This window comes from Gopherus flavomarginatus, chromosome 19 (genome assembly GCF_025201925.1).
Source record: "Gopherus flavomarginatus isolate rGopFla2 chromosome 19, rGopFla2.mat.asm, whole genome shotgun sequence".
Lineage (NCBI taxonomy): Eukaryota > Metazoa > Chordata > Testudines > Testudinidae > Gopherus > Gopherus flavomarginatus.
Window position 1 is genome coordinate 19,631,932 of NC_066635.1, and position 23,427 is coordinate 19,655,358.

A 23,427-nucleotide genomic window follows, 5' to 3' on the forward strand; every position below is an offset into this window, starting at 1 on the left:
GCTTTGTAGTTGCATATTCTGGAGGGAATTTGTGGAGGATTTCTTTGGGGAAAAGAAGCAAGCAAGGGGGGCTGCGTCACACAGTTCTCAGTGCAAATGCTAAATGCCACATCTTGAAAAATATTAAAAACCCCACAGCAGGTAACTGACAGACTTGATCCTATTTATTTTTTCCATTCCCAAAGACTAAGTGTAAATGTAACTACTAAAGAAAGGCAACACTGCATTTTTATGAATCACCAGTGTTTAGGGCCAAAGAGGAAGATGATCAGACACAGTGATGAGTGATTTTGAATGTCTGTCCCTGGAAGAATGACTTCTCTGCTCCTTTAACTCCGTGATGATGAGCAATGAAAGATCCACGCTAGCTTTGTGTATCTAACACTTTATCTAAGGAGCGATGACAGTCGGGGTGTTTCAGAATCTCGGAGCCTTCTAAAAACATACAGAGGTTCTGCTAACACTTCAGACATGATAGGGCGGTGTGTGTGTGTGTGTTTGAAAACAATTAAATCTTAATGTGTTTAACCATTCCTTGCGCTGTTTTAACCTGCGATTCAAAACCATGCTTTGAAAATAACTTCCAACCACTTTTTCCATTGGTTGAATAATTTTCCACTGGTTTGAATAATTTTACAAAGATCAAATCAGGTACACAGCGGACCTACAGGATACGTTATGTACTTAACTAGATTTGTCATTTCAAAGAGCTAGTCTGTGTTTTCGGGATGAAGTTTGGATTAAGCAATAGAGCAGCAGTAAAATGTATTTGTGTGTGATACAAACTGTCAACAGAACGACATAATGTCAAATTAGTGATTTTTGTTCCATTTCCCAGCCCTCTTAATTACAAAAATGTCCTGGAAAATCTTTTCCAGAGGCCTCCACCCTCTAAAGGAACACGAAGTCTTTCTATCTATAACTTGGGTATCATTGAATCAAATGTGTTTTAAAGCCATTTGAAGCCTAAATAAAATTCCCACAGGGCAGTTCATTAATGCCCCGGCGATGACTGCACCATTTTTTTTAAAGAAGCGTCATCTCTTTTGGGTCACTTCTCTTTACCAAATGAAAAAACTATAGGACCGAGTTCAATTACAAAGGGGAAAGTCCGCTTTCCTGCTGCTGGGAGCATTCGGCCGCGCGAGTCAATTTCTTTTCAAGTGCTGGATTGACCATTCCAAAGATTTGGAGCCAATTCCTTGAACTCGGGGACGCTGCTGTGAACCCCATCTCCTTAACTGGAGTTACTCCGGATTGGGTGTAGCGAAGATCAAAATGGGATTCTACAACTAAAGATCACATTCTGGGCTTTTTCTTCTTCCACGGGTCTTTACAAAAGAGAGTTGCGGGGGGGGGGGGGTTAATCACTGACCAACGTGGTATCGATAACTCTGTGCCTCATATCGACAATGGTTCTTTGGCAGACCTCTCAAAGAATTATTTTCAGCTAATTTTCCAAATCCTTCCCTAGAAATCTGAAGGGGAAAGTTCAAAGGGGTGAGGGCTGACAGTTTTTGTACGCACTCACTTTCTGTGTTTACATAGCATGCATGGTTTCACTTTTTAAAAATACTTAAAGGAGAAAAAAAAAGTCCTTAGGCTTGTATTTTAACTGCTTAAAGCCCGTCTGCTTGTGCCAGGGCCTAAAGCAAATGAGAAAGTAGGAATTCCAGTCCGATGAATCCATAGGAAGATATTTTGTAGCCACATATTGCTATCAAAATAAAATCAAAAATATAAATATGCTCTTAAATAGCAGAGAAAATACAATAAATCAACCAGCATGAAATTAGAGAGGAATATCTCCCCCTTCTTTTAAATGATTTTATTTTAGTAGGATCGGATCTAGATGAAGATGTCAGGGAATCTTTGCTCGGGTGTCGTTAGATTTTTCTAAATCAAGGGCGATTCGAATGGTCGGTGTGTTTTCATCCTCCGTGTCAATTGCAGGCGGGAAGGTTTTCTCCCAGGCTGAGAGCCCCCCTCTCACACGTGCTCCAAGGAGCGCGCTCAGATTTATTGTAAAGCCAAGATTTATACCGTACAAAATCACTGTACAGCAGAGTTCAGAGTCATGACAATTCCCTCCTAATGCTAAATGATGTTAATTGCTCCAGGATGATTGTATATCTTCTTGCTGCCTTCAAGGTGCCCTTAGCGGACCATAAAAGAAATTCAGAAGGAATTCTATTGCATTGAGATATTAAACAGGTTGGATTGCAGAATTTAGTCTCTTCTGGGTAACAGCCCTGATGTCTCCCGGCTCAAGAGGGAGGAGGGTTGTGGCACATTGATTTTTTGTTCCCTCCTGTGTGTCGGGGGGGAGTCCTCATTTTAATTTCGGCGTTTCCATAACTTGTAACATTAGCAGCAGCTTTGCAATGGGTTTGCAGATGACAGACGAAGATGCAATAACAAACCAGCTCTAACACGGAAAAATAAAACGCCCCCTAAATAAACCCCCACTGGATGTAGCCGTGGGAACCAGCGCTGGGCAGAGGCAGGTACAGTTCTCTGGCCGAGCGCAGCTTTGCAAAGCGGTACTTAAACGTGCACAGGGCACGAGACCCACAGGCAGGAACCAGCCCCGCTCGTATTCGAGTCCTTCCTTTCCCCCCAATTAGCTAGGTGGCTAATTATTGCGAAGGGAAGACAAAAAGTTGTTGTTTACCTACCCCTCCTGGATACACTGACCAGCGGCGAGGCTGGGCCGCGAGCACCAGAGCGCTGCCAGATCCGCTCTGAATTTTACAAACGGGTTTGCAGTCAAATATATGTTAACGAGATTTTTATATATTTGTCAAGTGGACGGGGCTGGTTCCTTTGGGCTTAGAGCCGGAGTCCTTTGCTTTCCCTTTCCTAGAACCGGGTCGGTTGGATGTTCTTTCCCCCACCCCACCCCCGGGTCTCCCGTTTGATTCGGATCCTTTCAAAAATACATGTAATGATCTGGCCGGAGAGCAGAGAAAATGTCAGCTGTTCCACTGGCCAAAAAAAGGGCCCCAAATTCGGTGGATCCTTTTATTTGTTAAAGAAAATCAATAGTCGATTCACCTTGATGTTGAGTCCGGCGTCTCCAGCTATCAGTCCTCGCCCGGTTCCGCCAGAGGGGTCTCACCCCGGCCTGGCCCAGCCCGGCCCGCTGCTAAACTCAGCCCTAGAGGTGTGAAATCTGGAAAGGGGACAAACATTTGGAAGTGGAAATTTGGGGAAGTCTCCCTTCGTGGTGAAGGCAAAGCAGAGCCGCAGAGGGGCTGGTGGGTTTTGCCTCCTTGATCCCAGAACTTTCCAGACCCAATCCGTGGGCCTTGGCCAGGTTATTACCCCTCCTTCCCCCCCCCCATCTGCTTGAATAAGGTTTCTAGAAATGGTTTCGGCCCATAAGGGACGTGCCGCGTGTAAACCGAATCCTGCCCGTATATAAAGTATAAAGAGGCAAAATGCTGAAATACAACAGCCATCAGCTGCCTAACCCCCTGCAACAAGACAGTGTGTGTGTGTGTGTGTGTGTGTGTGTGTGTGTGTGTGTGTGTGTGTGTGTGTGTGTGTAAAAGCAATACACGTACACACACACACAATGTGTGCGCACACGAAACAGCCCAGAAAAATAATAACTGGCCGGGAGTAAAGGAGGCGCCATTAACAAAGCGAAGCCAGTTCTCATGTCCTAGATCTTGGGCCCCTTCTGAAAGGGGATTGTAACGGTTGTGCTCGAGCCGAGTGGTTTCTGGGGTGAAGACCCAACTTTCGGCTGCAGACGCTACAAGTCACAACAGCAAGGCGCGCACGCATCTAAAGTTGCTCAGGAAAAATAAAGTGCCTCTCGGCCCATCCAAAATCCAACGTTATCAACAAAAGTCTGATCGCTGGCAAAAAAAAAAATACCGGGGACAGCTCCCAAAAGCAAACATTAAACTCTAGCCTGGTCGGGGATTGAATACTATTCCTTTGTTCTTTCGTCGCGAGGAGACCCCAGCAACAAAACACGCAGCTCCCCCTCCTCCACTAGACTTTAGAACCAAATATTTCCAACGGATTCATCGAAAAATCAAACTCCTTTATTCAACTCATAACAAAATGGAGCAAAACGTTAATCAACACTCTTTGGGCGGGAGGGGGCACCTTAAACTGACATCTGTAGTCTTCCTCCTTCCCAAAATATCTGCCACTTGCCCTATTGAGAGCTCGAAGTGGCGGGTAATTATTGTGTTGGCGTAAAGTTCGTGTGTAAATTACAGCAAGCGGCCCACGTGTTTGCTCTGCTTCAGGGAGCTGGGTTGCCCGGGTTTTTGCTTTTTAGATTTTTTGCGTCTCTGTGGTACCAACTATGCCCCAACCTCTTCCCTTGAGCTGCATAACTATCACCTGTTCGCTCCCTGATTCCTAGTTAAGCCTTATTCTCTTCTGCATTTCGCCCTCTCTCTGATATTCACAGGTAATAAAGCAGAGAAGGTCCATCTTCCATTCCAATTGGTTTTCTGCATTGTCTTCCGGGAATTCTTCCCAGACATGGGAAAGCTGCTTCTTATGCCTTGGTTAACATCACACTGGCCTGCCCTGGCCATTTTTTTTTTTTTTTTTTTTTGGAGTGGGAAAATGGTTCATTAAGAGGTTGACCCCAGTTTAGTTTTTATTCTGCTCCTGTTCCCAATTTCTGCACCACGTGACGGTGGGAGTGAGTTTGGGTTTAAATTCACTTTCAAGAAAACCCCGATAAAAATCTTGCCCCCATAAAGAATCGGTAGTTTTATGACACTGTCTTTTTAAAACCCTGAGTACTCGGGCATAGAGTCCATTTTGCAAATTAAGATTTTTTGGGGGGGAGAAAAAAAAGGGAGAACTTGGAGTCCAGCTAGGACAAGCAAACGCGACTGGTAAGAGAATTCTTCTTCTTTATTCTGCAGCAATTTACTTTACTGATGAAGGAACAGACACTGAGAGGATGCGGAGGTGTATGTGTTTTGTTTTGTTTTTTTTTTTACCAAATAATTCAATATGAACAGCATGAAATGATAAATGCATCGTGTTTGTCGCGAATTTAATACGAATTTCCATCGTTGTTGCGTGCATTCTGCATGTACTTACAACACTAGAATGGGATCTCACAGTTGTGTCTAAAAGGATCTGATGTGGGGTTGTGTGTATGTTATATATAGACACAAACATATATAGACATATTTACAAATATATTACCTGTGCGCATATAGTTATAATATACACATGATTTTGTGTGTGTATCTCGTGTATTGTGCATCTGGGTAAATATGCATATGTCTATTGCATGTTTATATATATATATATATACACACACACACCATTAACCGATTAATTTATAGATACTTCGAGGTGTAGTTTGTTTTGTTTTACAAACTCAGAAGATGGATTCATTTTAATTAAACCGTAATCCTCAGCTATCTAAAATACAAACCGGAGTCAAAGTGGCCATCTATAAATATATACTAATGTATTCTTCGGAACTCTCTCTTCTCTGTTGGATTTAATTTGTGATGGAAAATAGAGCAAACTTTTCCAGGTTGTATTTTTTTTTGGGGTGGGGGGGAAGCTAGGTGAAGTGTTAGTTGTCAGAAAATAAACAATTAAGAAGTCATTTGCCAGAGAAAATTCATAGTGATATTTGCATTTTTTTTAACCATCCAGCAGCACAGTGAAATCCGGTGTGTGGGATTTAACTGATGCGACGTCCTCGAATTAAAACCCCTGCAAGTCCCTGATTAACCCGCAGCCTGGGCTTTCAGTCACAGACAAGGCGTTAGAAGACTGTTGGGTTTTATTATTATAATCCAGCTGCCGTTGGGATAAAGGCCCTAAAATGGGGTTTTCTCTCCCCCCCCTTCTAAAATTGGAGTATATCCGTTCCTTACCCCCCCTCCTTTCATGTATTATTTTTCTTTCAAAATAAATAATCGCTCCTCTAGCCGCTGTATTACTTGCCACTAGATCGATATTTTCTCCTTTTTCTTCTTTCCCCGCACCCCACTCCCCACCCCCCACACACACTTGAAAGGGAAGGATTTGGGGCTTGGTCTCAGGCACGTTTTGCCTTTTAAATAATTTATTCTCTTTTCTGAACTCTGCTGAGAAGGTAGATGAATGGTCGAAAGGCCGCTGGATGCGGGGGGGGGGGGGGATGGATGTAATAGTCTAGCAGAATCCGTGTGGAGTTTTCCCTTCGCTTCATAGACGTGCGGGATTTCTATTTTGTTTCGTTTTGTTTTTTTTTGCCACATTATCCTGCTCCGCTAATAAAATTAGAACAGGATTTTTTGTACGAGAATGTATTCAACATTACTTTCTTTTTCTCATCTAAATCCTTCCCCTTCCTTTCTGGGATATCCAGGGCCGAATGCACAACTGTGGTCCATGTCGTGTTAAAAATAATGATTCAAATCATGTGAATTATTATAACATATTCTGGCGAGTGTCTGTGTGTGTGGAGGGCGGGAATACCAATTTGGATGAAAAATCAACGATTGTCGAAATTACCATTTTTAAATGTTTTAATCTCTCCTTTCACGCCGTAGACTTCAGAGATTTGGCTCAATGAGTTCAAATACTCAAATTCTCATGCTCTGTTGCGAATATGGGGTGGGGGGCTCACTGTGCCACCGATTTGCAGGCAGAGCTCTCATTGATTTTCAAACGGGGCTTCTGCTTAAAGATTGCTCCTCAACTCTGATCGCTTGAGGATAAATTAAGAGGTCAGGGCTCCACATTTTAATTTTCAGTCAGAGGGGAGCGCCGGAAAGCTAGGCTGTACCTTTGGGTGGTAGCAGTTTGTAGCCGACTTCCTGGGAGTAATATCAAAGTACTGAACTAACTGGAGAGCCCAATCCAGCCTGCAAGACATTCTGAGCTGGCTATTTACATTATTTAAAACGAGAGTGGGAGGGAGAGAAATGGGTTGTGAGGAAGGAACCTGGAGTGTGAATCTCGCTGTAAATACCTTCCCCCGGGTCAGGTTGAAAGGGAAAAGACCCTTTTGCCCCTGCAGCCGTTAGAGCTGAACTCCGGGTAACCAGAGCTCGCAGGCGCAGGCCTGGGTCTCGCTCTGTGTCCCGAGGGCAGGAATCGAACCTTCCTGGCACCCAGGAGCCTTTGAAGTTGCGAACATTCGCAACGGGCCCATATCCGTCCGCAGAGGCCATTCCACCGCCTCTCCCCATCGGTATTTATTCCAGTCGCGATGCTGGGCCGTTTAATGACGTTTGGCACGAACTGAATAGTTTCCTTTGTGTCCTGATATATGGCCCTTGGCACTAAAGAACCCCGTCATTGTTCAGACTGGAATCACAAGCCACATTTCCATTTTTGAAAAAGTTTTTGGCATTAACCTTTGTGCCCCTAAATTTATAGATTCGCGTTTCATTTGCCTTTTTTTTTTTTTTAAAGGGAAAAAAATCAAAAATGCCTCCTTGGGCATGTTTGTCGTTCTCGTTTCAAGTACCCAAGTGTCGCCCCCGTTAAACGATTGTAAACTTTGAGTGCAGCCCGCGAGGTCTGCTGTTGCTTATTTCAACCTGTCTAGGCCCATTTTGGATATTTAAATATTACGCATCAACCTGCAACCGTGTTTGTTAGTAGCATGAAACCACCGTTTTATTGCAAAGGGGGGGAGGAGATTAATTTTGTGAGTTTGCCAGCACATGCAGTAAATCACAGGCCTCCCTTAACCACTGTAATTTTCAGATTGACCCTTTAATCCCAGATTGAGTCGACCATTATATTAAAATAAACCCACACCACTCTCTAACCACCCATATTTCACGTTTTTGCAACATGGGGAGGGCTCTCTTGCTCTTCACCAGCGGGGTGGGGGTCCTATTCCTGCGTGGGATTGGGAAATCCAGCTTTCAGTCAAGGGAGGGCGAGTCCTCCCTCGGAAACCCCGATTCTCTCCAAGCGCCCCAGTAATTAGGGCAGGGGCCCGCAACCTGTCAGAAGTGGTGCGCAGATTCATTTATTCACTCTGATTTAAGGTTTCGCCTGCCGGTCATACATGTTAACGTTTTCAGAAGGTCTCTTTCTATAAGCCTATAATATATAAACTATTGTATGTAAAGTAAATGAGGTTTTTAAAATGTTTAAGAAGCTTCCTTTAAAATGCAGAGCCCCCTGGACTGGTGGCCAGGGCCCGGGCACTGTGAGTGCCACTGAAAGTCAGCGCGTGTGCCGCAGGTCGCCTGCCCCTGAATTAGGGGAACACAGAATCGTGCACTGGAAACAGACGGGCTACCGAGGAGCCCTGGGCACGGGAGGGCTGTACTAATGCTAAGAAACACATCGATCCAGTGAGCGGAGGCCGACATGAACTGGGTTTGGTTTTATTTGTGTCTAGGAGATCAGTCCCCTCCTTGAGAAACAATTCGGAGCCAGGGACTGTGAAATTCAAAAGAGTCGATTTACTTTTTGCAGCCAGGCCTAGTTTAAACGGGTACCTCTTTTTGAAATAATTAAAAATCCCCCTCTAGCCTTCTGTGCAATCCACCCCCACCATGTGCCAGCGACCCATCTGCAGCCCTCTAGGCGCCCCCCGGCTTTGGGCTTCATTTCAGCCTGGGCTCTGCCCGCGGGCTGAGTGGGTGTCTTGAGAAAGTTGCCCACTGAGGCAGGCGCAGCTCTGCTTCGTTTCATCACGCTGACGCTTCCGCTGGCCCCGCGTTAAAAGGCCATGACGCCAGAATCCCTTTGCAGGGGAGCTCTCTGCCCTGGACAATGCCAGGAAGTGAGGGATCTTTGGCGAGCGGTATGAATCTCCCAGGCCAACATAATCTGTACCAGCTATGCCTGGAAAATGTGAGTGAGAGTCTCGCTAGAACTAGAGCTGAGGGTCAAGGCCAAGGGGCCCGTTTGGGGTCAGACTGGAATTCGGGCTGGGGGCAATCATAAGAAAGAAAAGTGCAGCCTGGCCTAGGAGTGATCTGCAGGAGCGAGCTGGAAATACACGTTGATTTAAGCCCCAGAGCCACTTGTTGACTCTTGGGAGGAATGGGAGGAGGGGAACGGGTCTGGATGTTTTAGGGGTTGCTGGACTTGTGCCTGGAAGGGAGTGAGAGGCTCAGCTCGCTCCCCGCCTCCCCCCATTTAAACTCGTCCTGTTCCTCTTGCCCCTGTGCATGGGGCCGAAGGCCCATCCGGCTGCTCAGCCGCCTGCAGTGTGTGCTGGTTGGTGCCCTGGGCTGTTTGCATCCCGCTCCAGGGTTTCCCAGAGGCACTAATCTAAACCAGGACGTGCCTGGAGCCCCATCCCCACGAGCTCGGGGGCAGGCTCCGAGCAGTGGTGGCAGGGCCCTGTCCTGGCCGAGTGCCGAAGCGCCCTGGACAGAGGGTGGCTGCTGGGCGGGGGAGGCGAGGCAGAGGCAGGGGCAGGGGCTGGGGGTGGGGGCAGTGGTTTGGGATATCGCCCCGCAGGAACAGCCAGGAGTTGAGCTCCTCAGGGCTGATTGACAGCAGCAACGTCAGCACCGCAGGGGAAGGAGAAGGGAGGGGGGGAGAGGGAGGGAGGCGAAAGGCCCCAAACTGGATCTTGATGGAACATTTTTTTCGAGAAGATCAAGGGCAAGTGAATCCGTGGAATGGGGACGGTCCCGCCGGCGGCGGCCAGTGAGCCCGAGCTCCCCTGAGTAGCCGAAGCGAAGCCCGAACGGAGCCCCGGGGGCTGCAGGATGCACCCCCCCTTTGGATGCTTTTAAGGCAGCAGCCACCAAATTAAGACGAAGTGTGAAGATCCCCCTTCCCCAGCCGCAGCCTGAGCCTCCTGCCCCCCCGGCGATCAGTGTAAGTGCCCCGGACTCTCCCTGCAAAGATCCCAGCTGGGCCGGGCCCGGGGAGCAGCCGGACACCCAGGAGGTGTTCAAATCCCCCGCCCCCAGCAGCTGCTCCAGGCCCTTCTGTGCAGCAGGGAGAGGCGGTTTGCCTAAGCCCCGGGGTGGGGGTCGTAGCAGGGGCCTTGCGCGCAGGTTGTTTGTAAGCGATCCCAGGGGAGCCCCAGCGGGGGGACCCTGTTAAAACCACCTCGGCCAGCCCAGGGGCGGGGGAGGGTCTTCTCCTCTTGGGCCTCCTTTAAACACCGAGCTCCCCTTGGCACCCCTTCGTGCCCGGCCGGCTGCGCTCCCCCTGCCCCCCGGGGGAGCTCCCGTGAGCTTGGGCCCGGCGCTGCCAGGCGAGGTCCCCTCACTGCTAGAGCTGGGAGCCTGCTCTCTGCGCCGCTTTCCCCGCTGCACGGTGGCCTCTCTGGGGCGCTTGCACCCTTAGAGCTTGGCCCTGGCTGCAGATGAGCTCTCTGGGCCCTTCCAAGGCGGCCCCTGGGTCGATTTTTTCTCTGCGGAAAGGAATAAAAATTGCTGAACAGGTTAATTGGGGGGGGGGGCGGTTGTTGGGTTGGCCAGGGTGATTAAAAACCCAGCGAGCAGGGTTTCTATGGAGCCGCCTGGGGCGATGGGGTCTCAGTTACTTCGAATTGTCCCCCCACCCACCCCCATCTCTAGCTGTGCGTGCTCACTGGTAAGTGACAAGAGAAAAGCCCCGAGCGAAGATCCAGCCCCGAGGATTGTTTTAGGCGCAGATTCTGGTCCTAGGGGCGCCTGAGGTCTGGTGTCTCTTGGAGCTGACACGACGCGTGTGTGCTGATGAATAGTAATCAGGTGATTGTTTGCCTCTAACCAGCTCTGCACAGGGGGGAAAAAAACCAATTACCCCGAGAAATAGAGTTGTGGAGGGGACTGAAGTCCTGGCACCGGCAGGCGTCCGATGACCCCCGGTTTCCCCCCGAGCGTTTGCAATGCGCCGCTTGCTACGGTTGCTAGTGAAGACGCGTTTTAATAGCGCTGAGAGCTTTTTCATGGCCAGGGGACAGGGCTCGCTGGCACGGGTACAAAGCGCTGTTTGGCCGCACGGCCTGTGTTTGTGTGTGCACGCAGGACCCGCAATCTGCAGCGTGGTGGTGTAAATTCAGTCAGTGCTGGCGGGGGGGGGTAGGGGGTACCCAAAGCAGGTTCAAGCCCCCTGCGGTAAGACAAGCAGGGCAGAGATGTGGCTGTCCGGACGCACGAGTGGCGTTTGTTGCGAGCCTGCGCTCCTGATGCGCTGAGAGCTTTGACATAGTCCCAGGTGATTTGTTGGATGGAGACAGAGGGATCGGTACTTTTGCCTACCGTGGGGAGGGGGAGAAGTCAGGCTGGAATTTGGGAAACTGCCCCAGACCCATTGGAATAGAAAAATGAGCCAATGTTGTTGTAATACAAACGTAGCGCAACTCAATGGAGACAAATCCCTACATATCGAATTAATAGCGGCTTAGAAGCTGGTTCTGGGGTGAGAAAATGCCCTTTCCCCTCCTAGTATATGTCTGTGGGGAGCTTCTCATTGACAGACGGGCAGGAAGTAACTAGGTATCCAAGGCTGTCTGGTATGCGCGTTTGGGTTTGTAGTGCGCATTGATTGAACCTGGCCTGGCTGCTTTCTCCCCTTCCCCGCAACTGTCTAGATACAACTCTTTTCCTTGAGCGGCATCCCCGGGTTCACAGAGCGCTGCTTCCAGTTTCGTCTTGCGCTCCAAAAAGCGGTAAACAGGTTGTCGACAAAGCGCTAATTTTCGAAGTTAAAAATCGCAGGATTCCTTGCCTACGAAAATAGCAGCCGTTTCGCTGTCATTCGTACAAGTTTCCACTTTCCTGCGAATTCCTACTTTGTGATACAAGTTTGTCTCTCAGCACTTGAAATCAATGGGACGGTGTTAAACGTTTGCAGATTGATAAGGCATAAAACAGAGCAGATGAAGACTAGCTTGATGCTGTTACTGGCAATAATAAATAAATGGATCAGATTTATTTCTCACGGGGCGAAACCGAGATCCAAGACAGCAGTGGGAAATTGGAAATAGTTCAGTTGGGGGAAAGTTTCAGTGATCAATGCAAGGGCTAGATTGGCTTATGGAGCGGGTTTGCTTTGATTGCTTTCGAAAGTCGAGACCAAACTATTTAAAATAGGAGCTCGCATCTTGTTTGTTTAATTACAGACATTACGTTTAAAGAACTAGCTTGCTCCAAGTGGTGCCTGATCTATAAATTGTGTATTGTCTATTTTAATTACTAATATAGTAATATTACCCTGTACCAATAGGCTACACAGGGTACATTTTAAATATACCCTTTGGATCTACGGAAATATTACCCACAAAAACTTGTGAATCTCTAAAATGCGATTCCAAGCTGCATGGACCCCTGTTCTCCATGAAACTGTAACTGCAAATCCTAATAGGATCAAACTGTGCTGTTCAAAATACTCACTCACCAGACCGCTGGAGTTACTGGGGGTTTGAGAATCCCACAACCGATTGGCAGAAGCAAGTAGCAGAAATCTTTAAAGATTTGTAAATTCTCATCTCCTAGTTAAACAAGTCATCCCAAAGAGCTAAGGTTACTCCCCCAAAAGCACCACGCAGGATTCATTTAACAATCAGGTACCGTTTCAGGCAAGCATCGGTGCCTATGTCCCTGCTGGACGCTATTGACAAGACCTAGGTTTAAGCACGCTGTTTGCTTGCTGTGCTTAGTATAATACTGTAAATGAAAAGTACATTTGCGCAGTAAAAGTCCGGCTTGATGTGCAGCAGCCTCAGTGGAGCTGTCAGGTCTTATCTTTATTGGCTTTTCCCAGTCTCTGTCCAAGTTGAAGAGAGGTCTCCTTTTATCTTAGTGAGCTTGCACTTAGAATGTTTACACAGGGCAACTTTTTGTTTTAGCATTATTACCAAGGTTAAAAACCTGACTGGAGACAGGAGATAAGTGGGTCATATTGCACTGAAGCAGGCTCTCAGGACTAGAACCTGTGCAGCAGCTGCCCAGATCAAAATAAAACGAACCCCCTTCGAGGTATTTTCCAAACCAATTGAAAATGAAGCCGAATATTGCAAAGAATTTCCGTGTAACAAATGAATCCAACAAGATTGATTTTTGGGTGGGGGGGGGCGGAGGGGGAAGTATCTAAAACGAGAAGAGACCCGAAAGACAATAACGCGATATGTTCACTGTAGCTATGTAAGTGAAAGCTTTTGTCAATCTATAATGGCCTTTTGTTAAGAGACAGAGAGAAAACATCAAGGATCAAGTCCTGATCCCACGTGCTTAATTGGGACCAAGATTTAAGCCTTGATACTTTCCTGCAAAGTAAATGTAACTGACCAGTGACTTCTGTATTTGCTGAAGAAAAGCAAATGCAACTGTTGTGGTTTTTGGTCTCTGTGTTTTGTTTAAAGGACATGTGGGAACGAAATCCGTTATTTTGTGTATAACGCGTTCCACTCGCAGCTACACCATTGCTGATTGTACCAATAGGGCTGAGACAAGGGAAACATTTGCTTTTTGGAGCCATCAGTTGAACCTTTCAATATCCAGGTGTTGCTCCTTTTAAGGTTAAAAATAAAAAGCGAAGGTAAAAGGACCGATATTTCCCCAGTAAACTATACTCTATTGTCCCGTCCGAGCAGAACACGCAGGCGGCAGCGCAGCTGCTATTGCGGGGTCTGGTCAGGGCCTGGGCCGATTCCTCAGGCAAAACTCAGCCCTGTTTCAAAGGTGGGTGATGGGGGGGATACAACCCCCTCTGTCTGTAACCGCTAAATCCCAAAGAACTGGGAGAGTCACTCTGGGTGCGCTGGTGTTTGTCACCCCCCATGCGGAGAAATAGAATTCAGCCGAGATTTCTTCTGCGTTAGGCTCTTACCAGACTGGGAACCCCAGGCCCTGGGTGTTTATAATCCAGATCAGGAAAGAATTAGCAAGATGGGGCTCAGACGCGGGGAACCGCCCCAGTGGCAGTGGGAATCAGAGCGGAGTCCTGCCTGAGCTGCAGGGAACAGGGCCGTTTCCCCTGCTCGGGAGACACAAGGGCAGGTTTAGAAAATGTCCCTCCAAGTAACCGAGAACGACAGCGGAGTCAGCGCTATAACGCAGCGACCTGCCGCTCTGCGCACAAGCGGGGCTATGGGGATGTTTGTGGGTCTGGGACAAAGCTGCGGCCTGGGCCAGCTGCGGAGACGTGTCGTTTTCCAGCTGCACATGAGCTCTGCCCTTGACTTGACAGCCAGGCGGCTGATTTTCAGGAGATTTCAATTTGGCAAACCGGACGCACCAGGGCCCAGTATTTGGGGCTGGGAGCGCTGCAGGCGGGAGTCAAAGGACAGGTCTGACCTGCTAGGCAGAGCCGCTTACGTTGCGCATTCAGACAGCGGGGTTGGAAACGGGCCTGGTGCCGTTTACACGGAGCCCGTTCGCTTGTCTCCAATTCCAGCCGGCTTGGCACTAACCACGTGTGTCCCTGTCGAAAAGGAAATGCTCCAGGAGAAAGGCCTGTCTGAAACGGAAGAAGGGTTTCCAGCGGCCCAGGCACCTGGTCATGCAGAATCCACCGTGGGTTCCCCGGTTCTCGGCGTGGCAGGAGTCAGCAGCACTCCGCTGAGCAGTCCGCAGGGCCAGGATCCGGAGCAGGTACGCACCGTTTACACAACCAGCCTCTTCCCGCTGTGAATTGCATCCCTCCCCTGCGTGCCGAGCTCCCTTTCCACTTCCCTGACCCCCTCCAGCTAGCACCAGCATCCCAAGTAGCTCATAATCCCCAAGGCGATACACCCCCTGCTCCCCCCAGATATCTTCTTGCACCTGGGGATTGAGTTTTTCTGAAATTCTTTGCTCTAAACTCCCAGGGCTCTTACCCGAGCGCTCTACAAGCGACTTATGTGAAAGAAGCCATAACAGAAAGAATTTACTGTCACTGCCACAGATGGAGGGATTTAAAAATGTTTCCATTTTTCTCCGGCTTGGTTTGGTTTTTTTGCTCCCCTTTTAACTTGCAAGCGTTCCCCGTCTGCTCTGGTTTTCTTTGGAAGGACATGTTTAAAGCCTGCCACTCCAGAGAGCCTGTCTTTGCACAGTCTACCCAAAACTGCAGTTGCTGGTTGCAATGAAAATTCAAGATCAAGAGTGTATCAAAACCTTCCCGCTTATCCAGAGTTCTCAGCAATGGGGTTTCCTTTGGCGGGTCTTTAATTTTTTGTCTAGATTTAGCTCATACCTTTTTGACCCATGGACCTTATTCATCTGCGTTGCTATAGAAACATCATTATGACCTGGCTGATTTCATGTGCCAGATTGAGTCCCCCTGTACCTTTTTTTGTAACCCCACTCCAAATATGTTATGCATCCTGAGATTTGTATACATTAATTAAATATAATTAAGCTCCTTATGCCAAAAAGGTCTGACTATAAATTAGATTGCATTCAGTCATGCCTTCTGATTGGCTAGGGGTATTTAGTGTGCTTTTTGACAACTTTCTCATATCAGAATTATAACCTGTCAAGAGGGTGAGGAGGGGGGGAAAAGGAAGCAGAAATGTAAAACGATGGAGTTTATATTTGCTATTTAAGCTAGTTAAAAAAACCACCCTATACTGTGTAATCATAAATGTGTCAAGTAATAGTAATTATGCCTCGAGGCTTTTTAGCTTAATTTTCCTCTGTTTTTCTTCCACTCTCTGATCTCCAGCCAGGTGTTGGAAAAGGAAAATAGAACCGTGAAAAATGAAATGTTGACAATTAGTGATAGGTTATAGAAAACTCAAATTTGTAATAGATAAAATAGAAACCTCTCAAGATGCTCAGCGTCTCCTTCACAAGGAGCCCAGCTAAGAGCTGAAAAGTGAGTGTGTCTCAGATGCACAGATGATTCCCTCCTAGTTTTCTCGCCTTTAGATTTCACACACCAGCGACTGAAGCTCAGTGGGGTTAGCAAATAACCATGGGATTCCAAGGAAGGATATGAACATCTAAGGTTTGATCCTGCACCCATTCAAATTAAGGGGTAAAAGCTCCCTTTGACTTAAATGGGGCAGGATGAGGCACCTCATGTTGAGTTCCTGTTACTTCAACTTCGCTGTCAAATGATTTCCATGAACTCTGTTCTCATGTTCATCACTTTCCTTAAAAGGGAGCAAACGCCAGCCCTGTCTTGTCTATATTATACATATGTACCTACACACCTATTCCAAACTTCTTATATAGGCAACCGAGTAAACAGGTCAGGAGTCCTCTACTGAGAAATTATGTTCCCTAGAAGTATGTGTGCCTATATAATAAAAATAAGGGGTTTCATCTATTGGGACATTGTGCTCCACCTGAAATCAGTGGGAGTTTTGCTATTGATTACATTAGGAGCAGGTTTTGTCCCAGTATTTGTAACTGAATGTGACAGAACATTTTCAAGTCCAGGCGTTTTGCTTTCAATTTTTCTTGCTATTCACAAGGCTTCGACTAACCTGAATAACACATACCCTACCTTAATTTTTTCTTGCATTCTGGGCCGGATCCTGCTTTCACTGAAAGTCAGTGGCAAAACAAAATAAACAAGTTATAATATTTGGTTTGCAGCTGGTTTGAACTGCAAGTTTTAGCATGTTGGGATAGATTTTTTTTAGTCAGTTTTTGGGAGAAAAACTAACTTTAAAAAATTGAAATAAAAATTAATATAAAGATGATACTGGAAAAATGTTTCAGCAACACAATTATTCTGTTCTTACATTATATATGCATTATTATTTTTCTGGTTGATGCATTTATCTTTAGTTGTATTAGAATCTCCTTTTACAGTTCATTACTTGGAAAAATAATAATTGTGAAACACTTTAAAGATGACAAGCACTTTTTTTATCTGTAGTTCTGTAATCTCTACTTTCAAGGAAATACTGAATGAAGCAATGTAGGAGTAATGTAAAAATAATCTAACCACAGATAAAACTGGATTATCCAAAGTGTTTTTACATGGGACTGATCGTATGAGAGCTTGTATACATGGGGAGTTATTCCAGAATAGCTATTCCTTATTTTATTCTGGAAGAAGAGTGTCTATAGGTGGAGTTAGTCCCTTATTCCAAATTCTCAATCCATTTTGGAAATGGATTCCACACATGGAGTTAACTGGAATAGTTAATCCATTTTCCAGTCACATTTTCCTTTATTCTGGATTAATTTTCATGTATAAACGCCCTGAGTATTGTTAATTGTGTAAGTATTTGCTGGATCAGACCGAGGCTCATAGCGTGCAATGACAGAGCCAATGACACTGCAGGAGAATAATATAATTATGTATACCCATCATGTCATTTATTATCAATCTTGTTATAAAAATCGCAATCTATTAAATAACTTGCTAGCCTGGTGGGATGGTGGTGCAAAGAACAATCCATGTAACACTTTCTCCTAATTTTAAAACTGTCTATTCTGAATAACGGGGGGAAAAGTTGACTCCTTTTGACCTGAAGGTTATGCATTCTGCTCATATAAGAGTGAGTTGCCACCCTGGCAAGTGCTGGCTTTTTATCAGCTAATTTAAAATATGCACTTACCAGTAAACATTTTCCTACAGAATTTCACCTTTTGCTGCTGCTTTCCCCCCTTACATTACCAGAACATCCTAGAGCTTTTAATTTTATTTTTTGAGGACAAGTATTTTTCTCACTTTGAACTGAGCAGACAGATAAAAGGTTGGATTTTTTTTTCCTTTTGTTTTTACCTGACCCTCATCTTAAAAGGTGGAGCTTTACTTACTGATACACAGTTATATTTGATAATATCAACAACTCACTGAGCCAGTGCTCAGAAGTCTTTGTTGTTGTTTTTTTTAAATTTATTTGGCTGCAATATCCTAGCTGGATGTGAAGCATTCTGCAATTAAAATTGATTCAGTTTGTTTCTCCCCATTTTTTAGCAACAGGCAGTGGAATCTTCAGGGCCTGCTCCTGCGCCCAGCGCAGTCAGTCCTGGTTTTGCCTTTCTTTTCCAAAGAACGTCAGCTCGCAGCTTTGCTTTGCGGGAAGAAATCACAGATAGAGGGCACCTTTGATGATGGTGGTTTTGTTTTTGTTGTTTTGAATCTTTTTAGACAATAGAAAACATCAAAGTCTATCTCCACGAGAAGGAGCTATGGAGGAAGTTTCATGAGGCTGGCACCGAAATGATAATAACCAAAGCAGGCAGGTTGGTGAAAATGCATTTCACACCCTGAAAGTCTCTTTTCTATATTCAAAGTCACAATTTGCCCACAGTGGAATCTTTTTCTAAGGGGGGAGGCCTACTGCAAATGATTGAATTTTAAGACACTAGGATTGCTATAGGATTACTTACATACTGAAAGTTATGTACCTGCACTGATACTTTGCTGAATATCATCAGAAGTGAGCACGCAATATAAGAAAAGCAAGTACAGTATATTGTCTTGGACGATATACTCTGGTCACTTGATAAGCTTCTAATTTAATTTTAATTCTCTATGCTGATATTTCCTTTGATTATTTGTGTTTCTAAGACCTTCAGGACCATAGTGATGTCAGTTCTATACGTGACAGTAATTCCTTCATGAGCAAGAGATTACCTACTCTATATAGAATAGTAGTAATGCTCTGTGGTACGCTTGTGGAAGTAATAAAACCTTTGCAAACTGAGACTTATAAACCGCTGGTATCAAATCTTTGTTGAGTATAGGGTTGAAGCTCCCATTTTGTGTGGGGGCAGAGCTGTCCCTTGGCTATGGTGAATTGGGGTGACCGCTCTGGGCCCCGTGCTTTGGGGGGCGGTGCGATTGGCCAGCATGGTCTGTCCTGGAAGAGACGAATCTGTGACTTCTGCCCTGGGCCCCACACCGCTCTAGCGACAGCCCCATGTATGGGGACTGGCCAGGTGTGAGTTAGCTTGGGTCCACTTTAGATTGCTCACCATTCCTTTGCATTAAATGCTGTTCACGTGTCTGTAAGCTCTATTAATGTTGTATTTTAGCTACCATCATCTTCATAATGGTGAGAGAGGGCTTAGTCCTGTGCAGTGCTGAGCACCCTCAACTCTCAGTGGGTCAGTGGGATTGGAGGAAGGTGGTTCCCATTGTGTTATCATAATGGAATCTCACAGCAGTGAACATGTGATGGGCTGCAGGGCCTTAGTCTAACAAACTGTTCCACTAAGGTGCAATGCCCCATGACGTCAATGGAAGGGTTGCCCTTGACATCTGGGGAATTGGGTCAGGTTTTTGTGAAGGATTACCATAAAGATGTTTTAAAAATCCCTTTAATTTTCTTTAGTACAACCCTTCTATAGGCAACTGTTGATTTAATACAATAGCACATTAGAGAATCATAAAGGTGTAAAAAAGAGCAACAGAAATAGTCTGAAATCACCCCAAAAAATGCCTTATAGTGGTAATGTTTCTTCAATAAGCCCTGATCCATAGCCCACTGAAGTCAATAGGAGACTTTCTCTTGACTTTAATGGATGCTAGATCAGGTCCATGGTTTAGCAGGGCTAAATCTGGCTATGAGATCCAGACTCCAGAACTCTGCTACAATGTGGCATATTCGCGGCTCTGCAGGGTAATAGTGTCCTGCTCTCAACCAGTAAGGAAATGTGCACTGACTACTTCCTTGCAGGCAGCCTTTCTGCATTCTTGCTCTTGAAGCACTTACAGGGTTGCCCACTTCTCCCCATGTCTCCTCTGCCCCCCCAACTCCCGCCCCAAAAAGTGCTGCTCTGTCTCTATTGGCAGTGTTGAAAGACGCACTAACGGAACCTATCCCACCAGGGAGACGAGGTGAAACTGTGTTTGTAAATCAAGAAGCTGAGACATGTATAGTGGGGCAGCTCTATGACCCGATCCTGCAGTTCTTATGTAGATAAGATCCCCCACGGGATTGTAATTTGCTATATAAAGTCTTAGGGCTGGATCTTGAAGCCTTTATTCACATTCAGACTCTTATTAATTTCAATGGAGTTGCTACTCACATTAGAAACGGCTGAAGGATCAGGACTGCAAATACTGGGCCTGTAAACTGAGAGAGAAATTTTACCAAATTCTAGAAACTAAACATCCCAAATGTGTAGGTTATCTCCGTGTCAGTCTTAACTTAGATTGTTTAAACAAATCCATATGGCCAGGACCCAGTCCTGCATTCTTTGGGGGCTTAAAACTCCCAGTGAAATCATATTCATGCTTCACAGCTGCTCAGAGGGGACAGGGTGGCTCTGGTAATTGTCCCTGGGATCTGGAGCCTTTCACTTCTAGAAGACCAGGGCCAAATTCTCTGCTGGTGAAAATCAGTGCAGCTCCATCAGAGTCACTGGAACCCTGCCAATTTATGCCAGCAGAGAATTTGGCCCTCCGTCTGAACCAGGCCCTAAGTCAGTAGGGATTCATTACCAAACCATATGAAATAAGTAGATAGTTTCACTTCTGTTCTGAGTGGAGAGTTACAATCCACTTCAGCCCAAATGACAACTTTAATTCTCAGCATTGAGGCCAAGGACTGAATGGGCCTCGTTACTTGACATCTATCTAATACACCGAAGTGTAACGCACCCATTGATGCATTGGCTTCTAAAGGTGATCTCTGCATGTCAAGGATGAGGCATGTTAGCAGGGAGGTAGGGGTGAGTGTGTGTGTGTGTGTGGGGTGGGGGGGATTGTATGTGTGAGAGACTCCTCTACCATTGCTTGTGCTTGTTCTGCAGTAAGAGATTCCTCTACCAGCGCAGAAAATAAAAATACCTGTAACAGTTAATAAAAGAACTAGTCTTACAACAACTAAACAACCAAGTTAAGCCACATGACAATAAGTCTGATTTAGACGCACATTTCAAAACTGATCAGTGTGCAAAACCACCTAGAAACAGAACCATCCAGCAGCACAAGAGCAGACTTCAGTTCAATTCTTATTGAAAATCGTATTTCACCCAAACTGTTTAAATGCATAGTAATAATAAACCCACCCACCCCCAATGACCCAATTTTAAAAAGAGGATACAGAGTCTGTTGTTTCAAGGGGCCTCATGCCAGGCTCTCATTCTGTATCTGCAAATAATATAGAAACAGTTGAGTGCAGACCCAAAACATGGTCCTGATCCTGCAACAGCCATTCTCTGTGTGTGTGTGTGTGTGTGTGTGTGCACACATGTGTGCATGCGCGCACATGCACAAAGAGAGGTAGGGTTCTAAGCAGGCACAGGGATGCACCCACATGCACTCAACTGAAGGATCAGGTCACTTAAATGTCTAATTATTTAATTTCAAAAGGCGAAAAAGGAAAAAAAAGGAGTCGGTTTTAAATTCTAAATTGCAAATGTAACTTTAATGACCAGTTATTTAAAAAGCGGGTAAAAAAATAAGTGTAAAATAGATTTTTTCTAATTATAATCCAGACACCGATAACTCAAGAGGAGTGTGTTTATTTCATATGTTGTCAATCTGTATAATTCCACAGACCACGTCAACTATAAATTACCAGGAATTTCGGACTAAGAATTACTTTGGGGGATTATTACTCCCTCTTAGGACTGATCTGTAGGAGACGTTTGGAGAACACAGCAAGCTCAGTACTGAAATAGGAATGATGTTGTTGCCAAGAAAGCTTGATTTATAAAGTGGAAACATCTTTAAAATGCACTCACTATCTTTTTAATGTTTGACTCTTTCATTGTGGGAGGGGAAGAAAAGATTATTTTATATTAAAAGGATCATCAAAAGATAAAAAGTTTGTTAGCAAACTTTCCTGAACTTTGTGCAAAACCATTCGCCTTCTTTGTATATAAAATACCACAACTTTTCATGTCCTGTTTGCAATGCAGGGTATGCAAATCAAAACTTTTGTCATGTCTTTTTTTTTTTTTAAAGGTTTGTTCTTCTACTTAATTTGTATTGTGCTCCTTTAAGGCATTAAACATAACACAACAATTGAGAAGCCAGCCCTGCATTCCTTGCACACATGCAATTCCCAGGCGTTTTGGGTGTGCACAAATGCAGGATTAGGCCTAAAGAAATGGCAGAAATTTAAAGTAAAATTCATTATCCTTTTTTAATGCAAAAAAAATCAAGATTTGCATGTTATTCAATGTAAAATTAGTGTGATTGACTGCAGCGTGGGTCAAATGCTGCCCTTACATACATACAACCCTACTGCCTTCAATGGCTTTCATTTCAGTCCTTATCCTGCAAAGAGGAGCACCTGAGTGGAACACTGGACTTGCACGGAGACCCAGGGAAGTGAAAAGGGATGTGGAGAGATCTGCCGACATGGTTCTTTTAGCAGCATTATGGCCTGTTCTTGTGTGTGTTATAACCTAGGTGATAGCTTTAGATGTTGAGACACATCAATACAATTTTTCAGAAAGATAAAAGCACTTTTCCAGACAGAAAGATAATCCCAAAACCATAGTTGCCTTGAAAATAAAGGGGTGCGTGTGTGCGCGTGTGTGTTTTCCTCTTTATTACATGTACTTGCTCTCCAGTATGTATCACTGTATGTACATTTTTTAAGTGTGCTGCAGATTAATACACTCCTCAGGGAACTTACATGCTCTTCGTTTGTATTTACGGCATGTAATAGTCAAAAATTTAATATGATGGAGCAATTTATACCCAAAGCAAATTGTACAACTTTATTATAAGCTGCTTTTCTTTTTTGTCCCCATGCTCTGTCCCGAATTAGGCAAGTCCTGCAGTTGTAGCTATCTTTGTGGCTCAAATCAGTCTCTGTCTCAATTCTCCAGTGGGCTTGACCCTCCAAACCCTCATTCAGTCAAGCGGTCTTTACTTATGTGAGTAGTCCCATTGGCTTCAGGATTTCTTCTTCCCTTTCACCTTTTTCCAGAGCTGTCTGGCTTTTTATCACCCTGAGGTGCCGATCTTTACGGTTCCTACCCGGTACCATTCCATGACCCAAGTGAATGGGCACATCATCACTTCATAGGCAGTGTTATAATGGGTTTATTGATAAACAGCAGGGAATGCCAATCCACAGAGCAGCTGACCCCCTTCCTGTGGACACCCGACTCTAAATTAATATGTCAATTTCTCTACAGTGACGAACATCCAGATGATGATGATAGTGGGTTTGGAACCATGGAGTGGGGTTCAGAGCAAAACACCGTGTATACATGGATACAGAGTCAGCCTCAGTTTTTACTGTAACAACTCTTAAAAACTGCATGTAGATTGATGGGCGTTAATTTGAAGCTCCTCTAAGAACCTTCTTACAACATAGTGCACAGAACAACTTTCACCCCAGGGTACATGGAAAATTTGCAAAGCTCTGTGATTTTTAGATTTTGGTTTGAGTGGCTTATTTCAGTTTAGTTTAAATATGTTCACAATCAACTTAAGGTAAACTGAAATTCCCCTGGTTTAAGGTCACAAGGGTTTGCACCAGTTTAACTAAATTGATTTAAATTCACACCTTAGATTAAGCTGGTGAAATTTTGTCTTGTGTAGACAAGCCCTGCCAGGTTAAGATTTTCAGCTAGGAGATATAGATGCCCGGTTCCCATTAAAACAAAAGGGAATTGTGTCCCCAGAATCACTTTCAAAAGTTCAGCCCAA

General features: G+C 45.2%; 1 protein-coding gene across 3 annotated transcripts in view; it reads left to right on the plus strand.

Annotated features, from left to right (window-relative positions):
• Positions 1-4,675: 4,675 nt before the first annotated feature.
• Positions 4,676-23,427, plus strand: part of TBX4 (T-box transcription factor 4) — a 63,835-nt gene continuing 45,083 nt past the window's right edge. Inside the window, exons 1-4 of one of the 3 annotated variants that reach the window (XM_050928795.1) lie at positions 8,722-8,817; positions 9,573-9,798; positions 14,349-14,507; positions 17,953-18,047. In XM_050928795.1, the coding sequence (XP_050784752.1) occupies positions 14,352-14,507; positions 17,953-18,047 (251 nt within the window). In that variant the 5' untranslated portion in view covers positions 8,722-8,817; positions 9,573-9,798; positions 14,349-14,351. Of the gene's footprint in view, positions 4,878-8,721; positions 8,818-9,496; positions 9,799-14,348; positions 14,508-17,952; positions 18,048-23,427 lie in introns of those variants that run through there. The other 2 variants (XM_050928796.1, XM_050928794.1) reach the window with 2 other exon arrangements.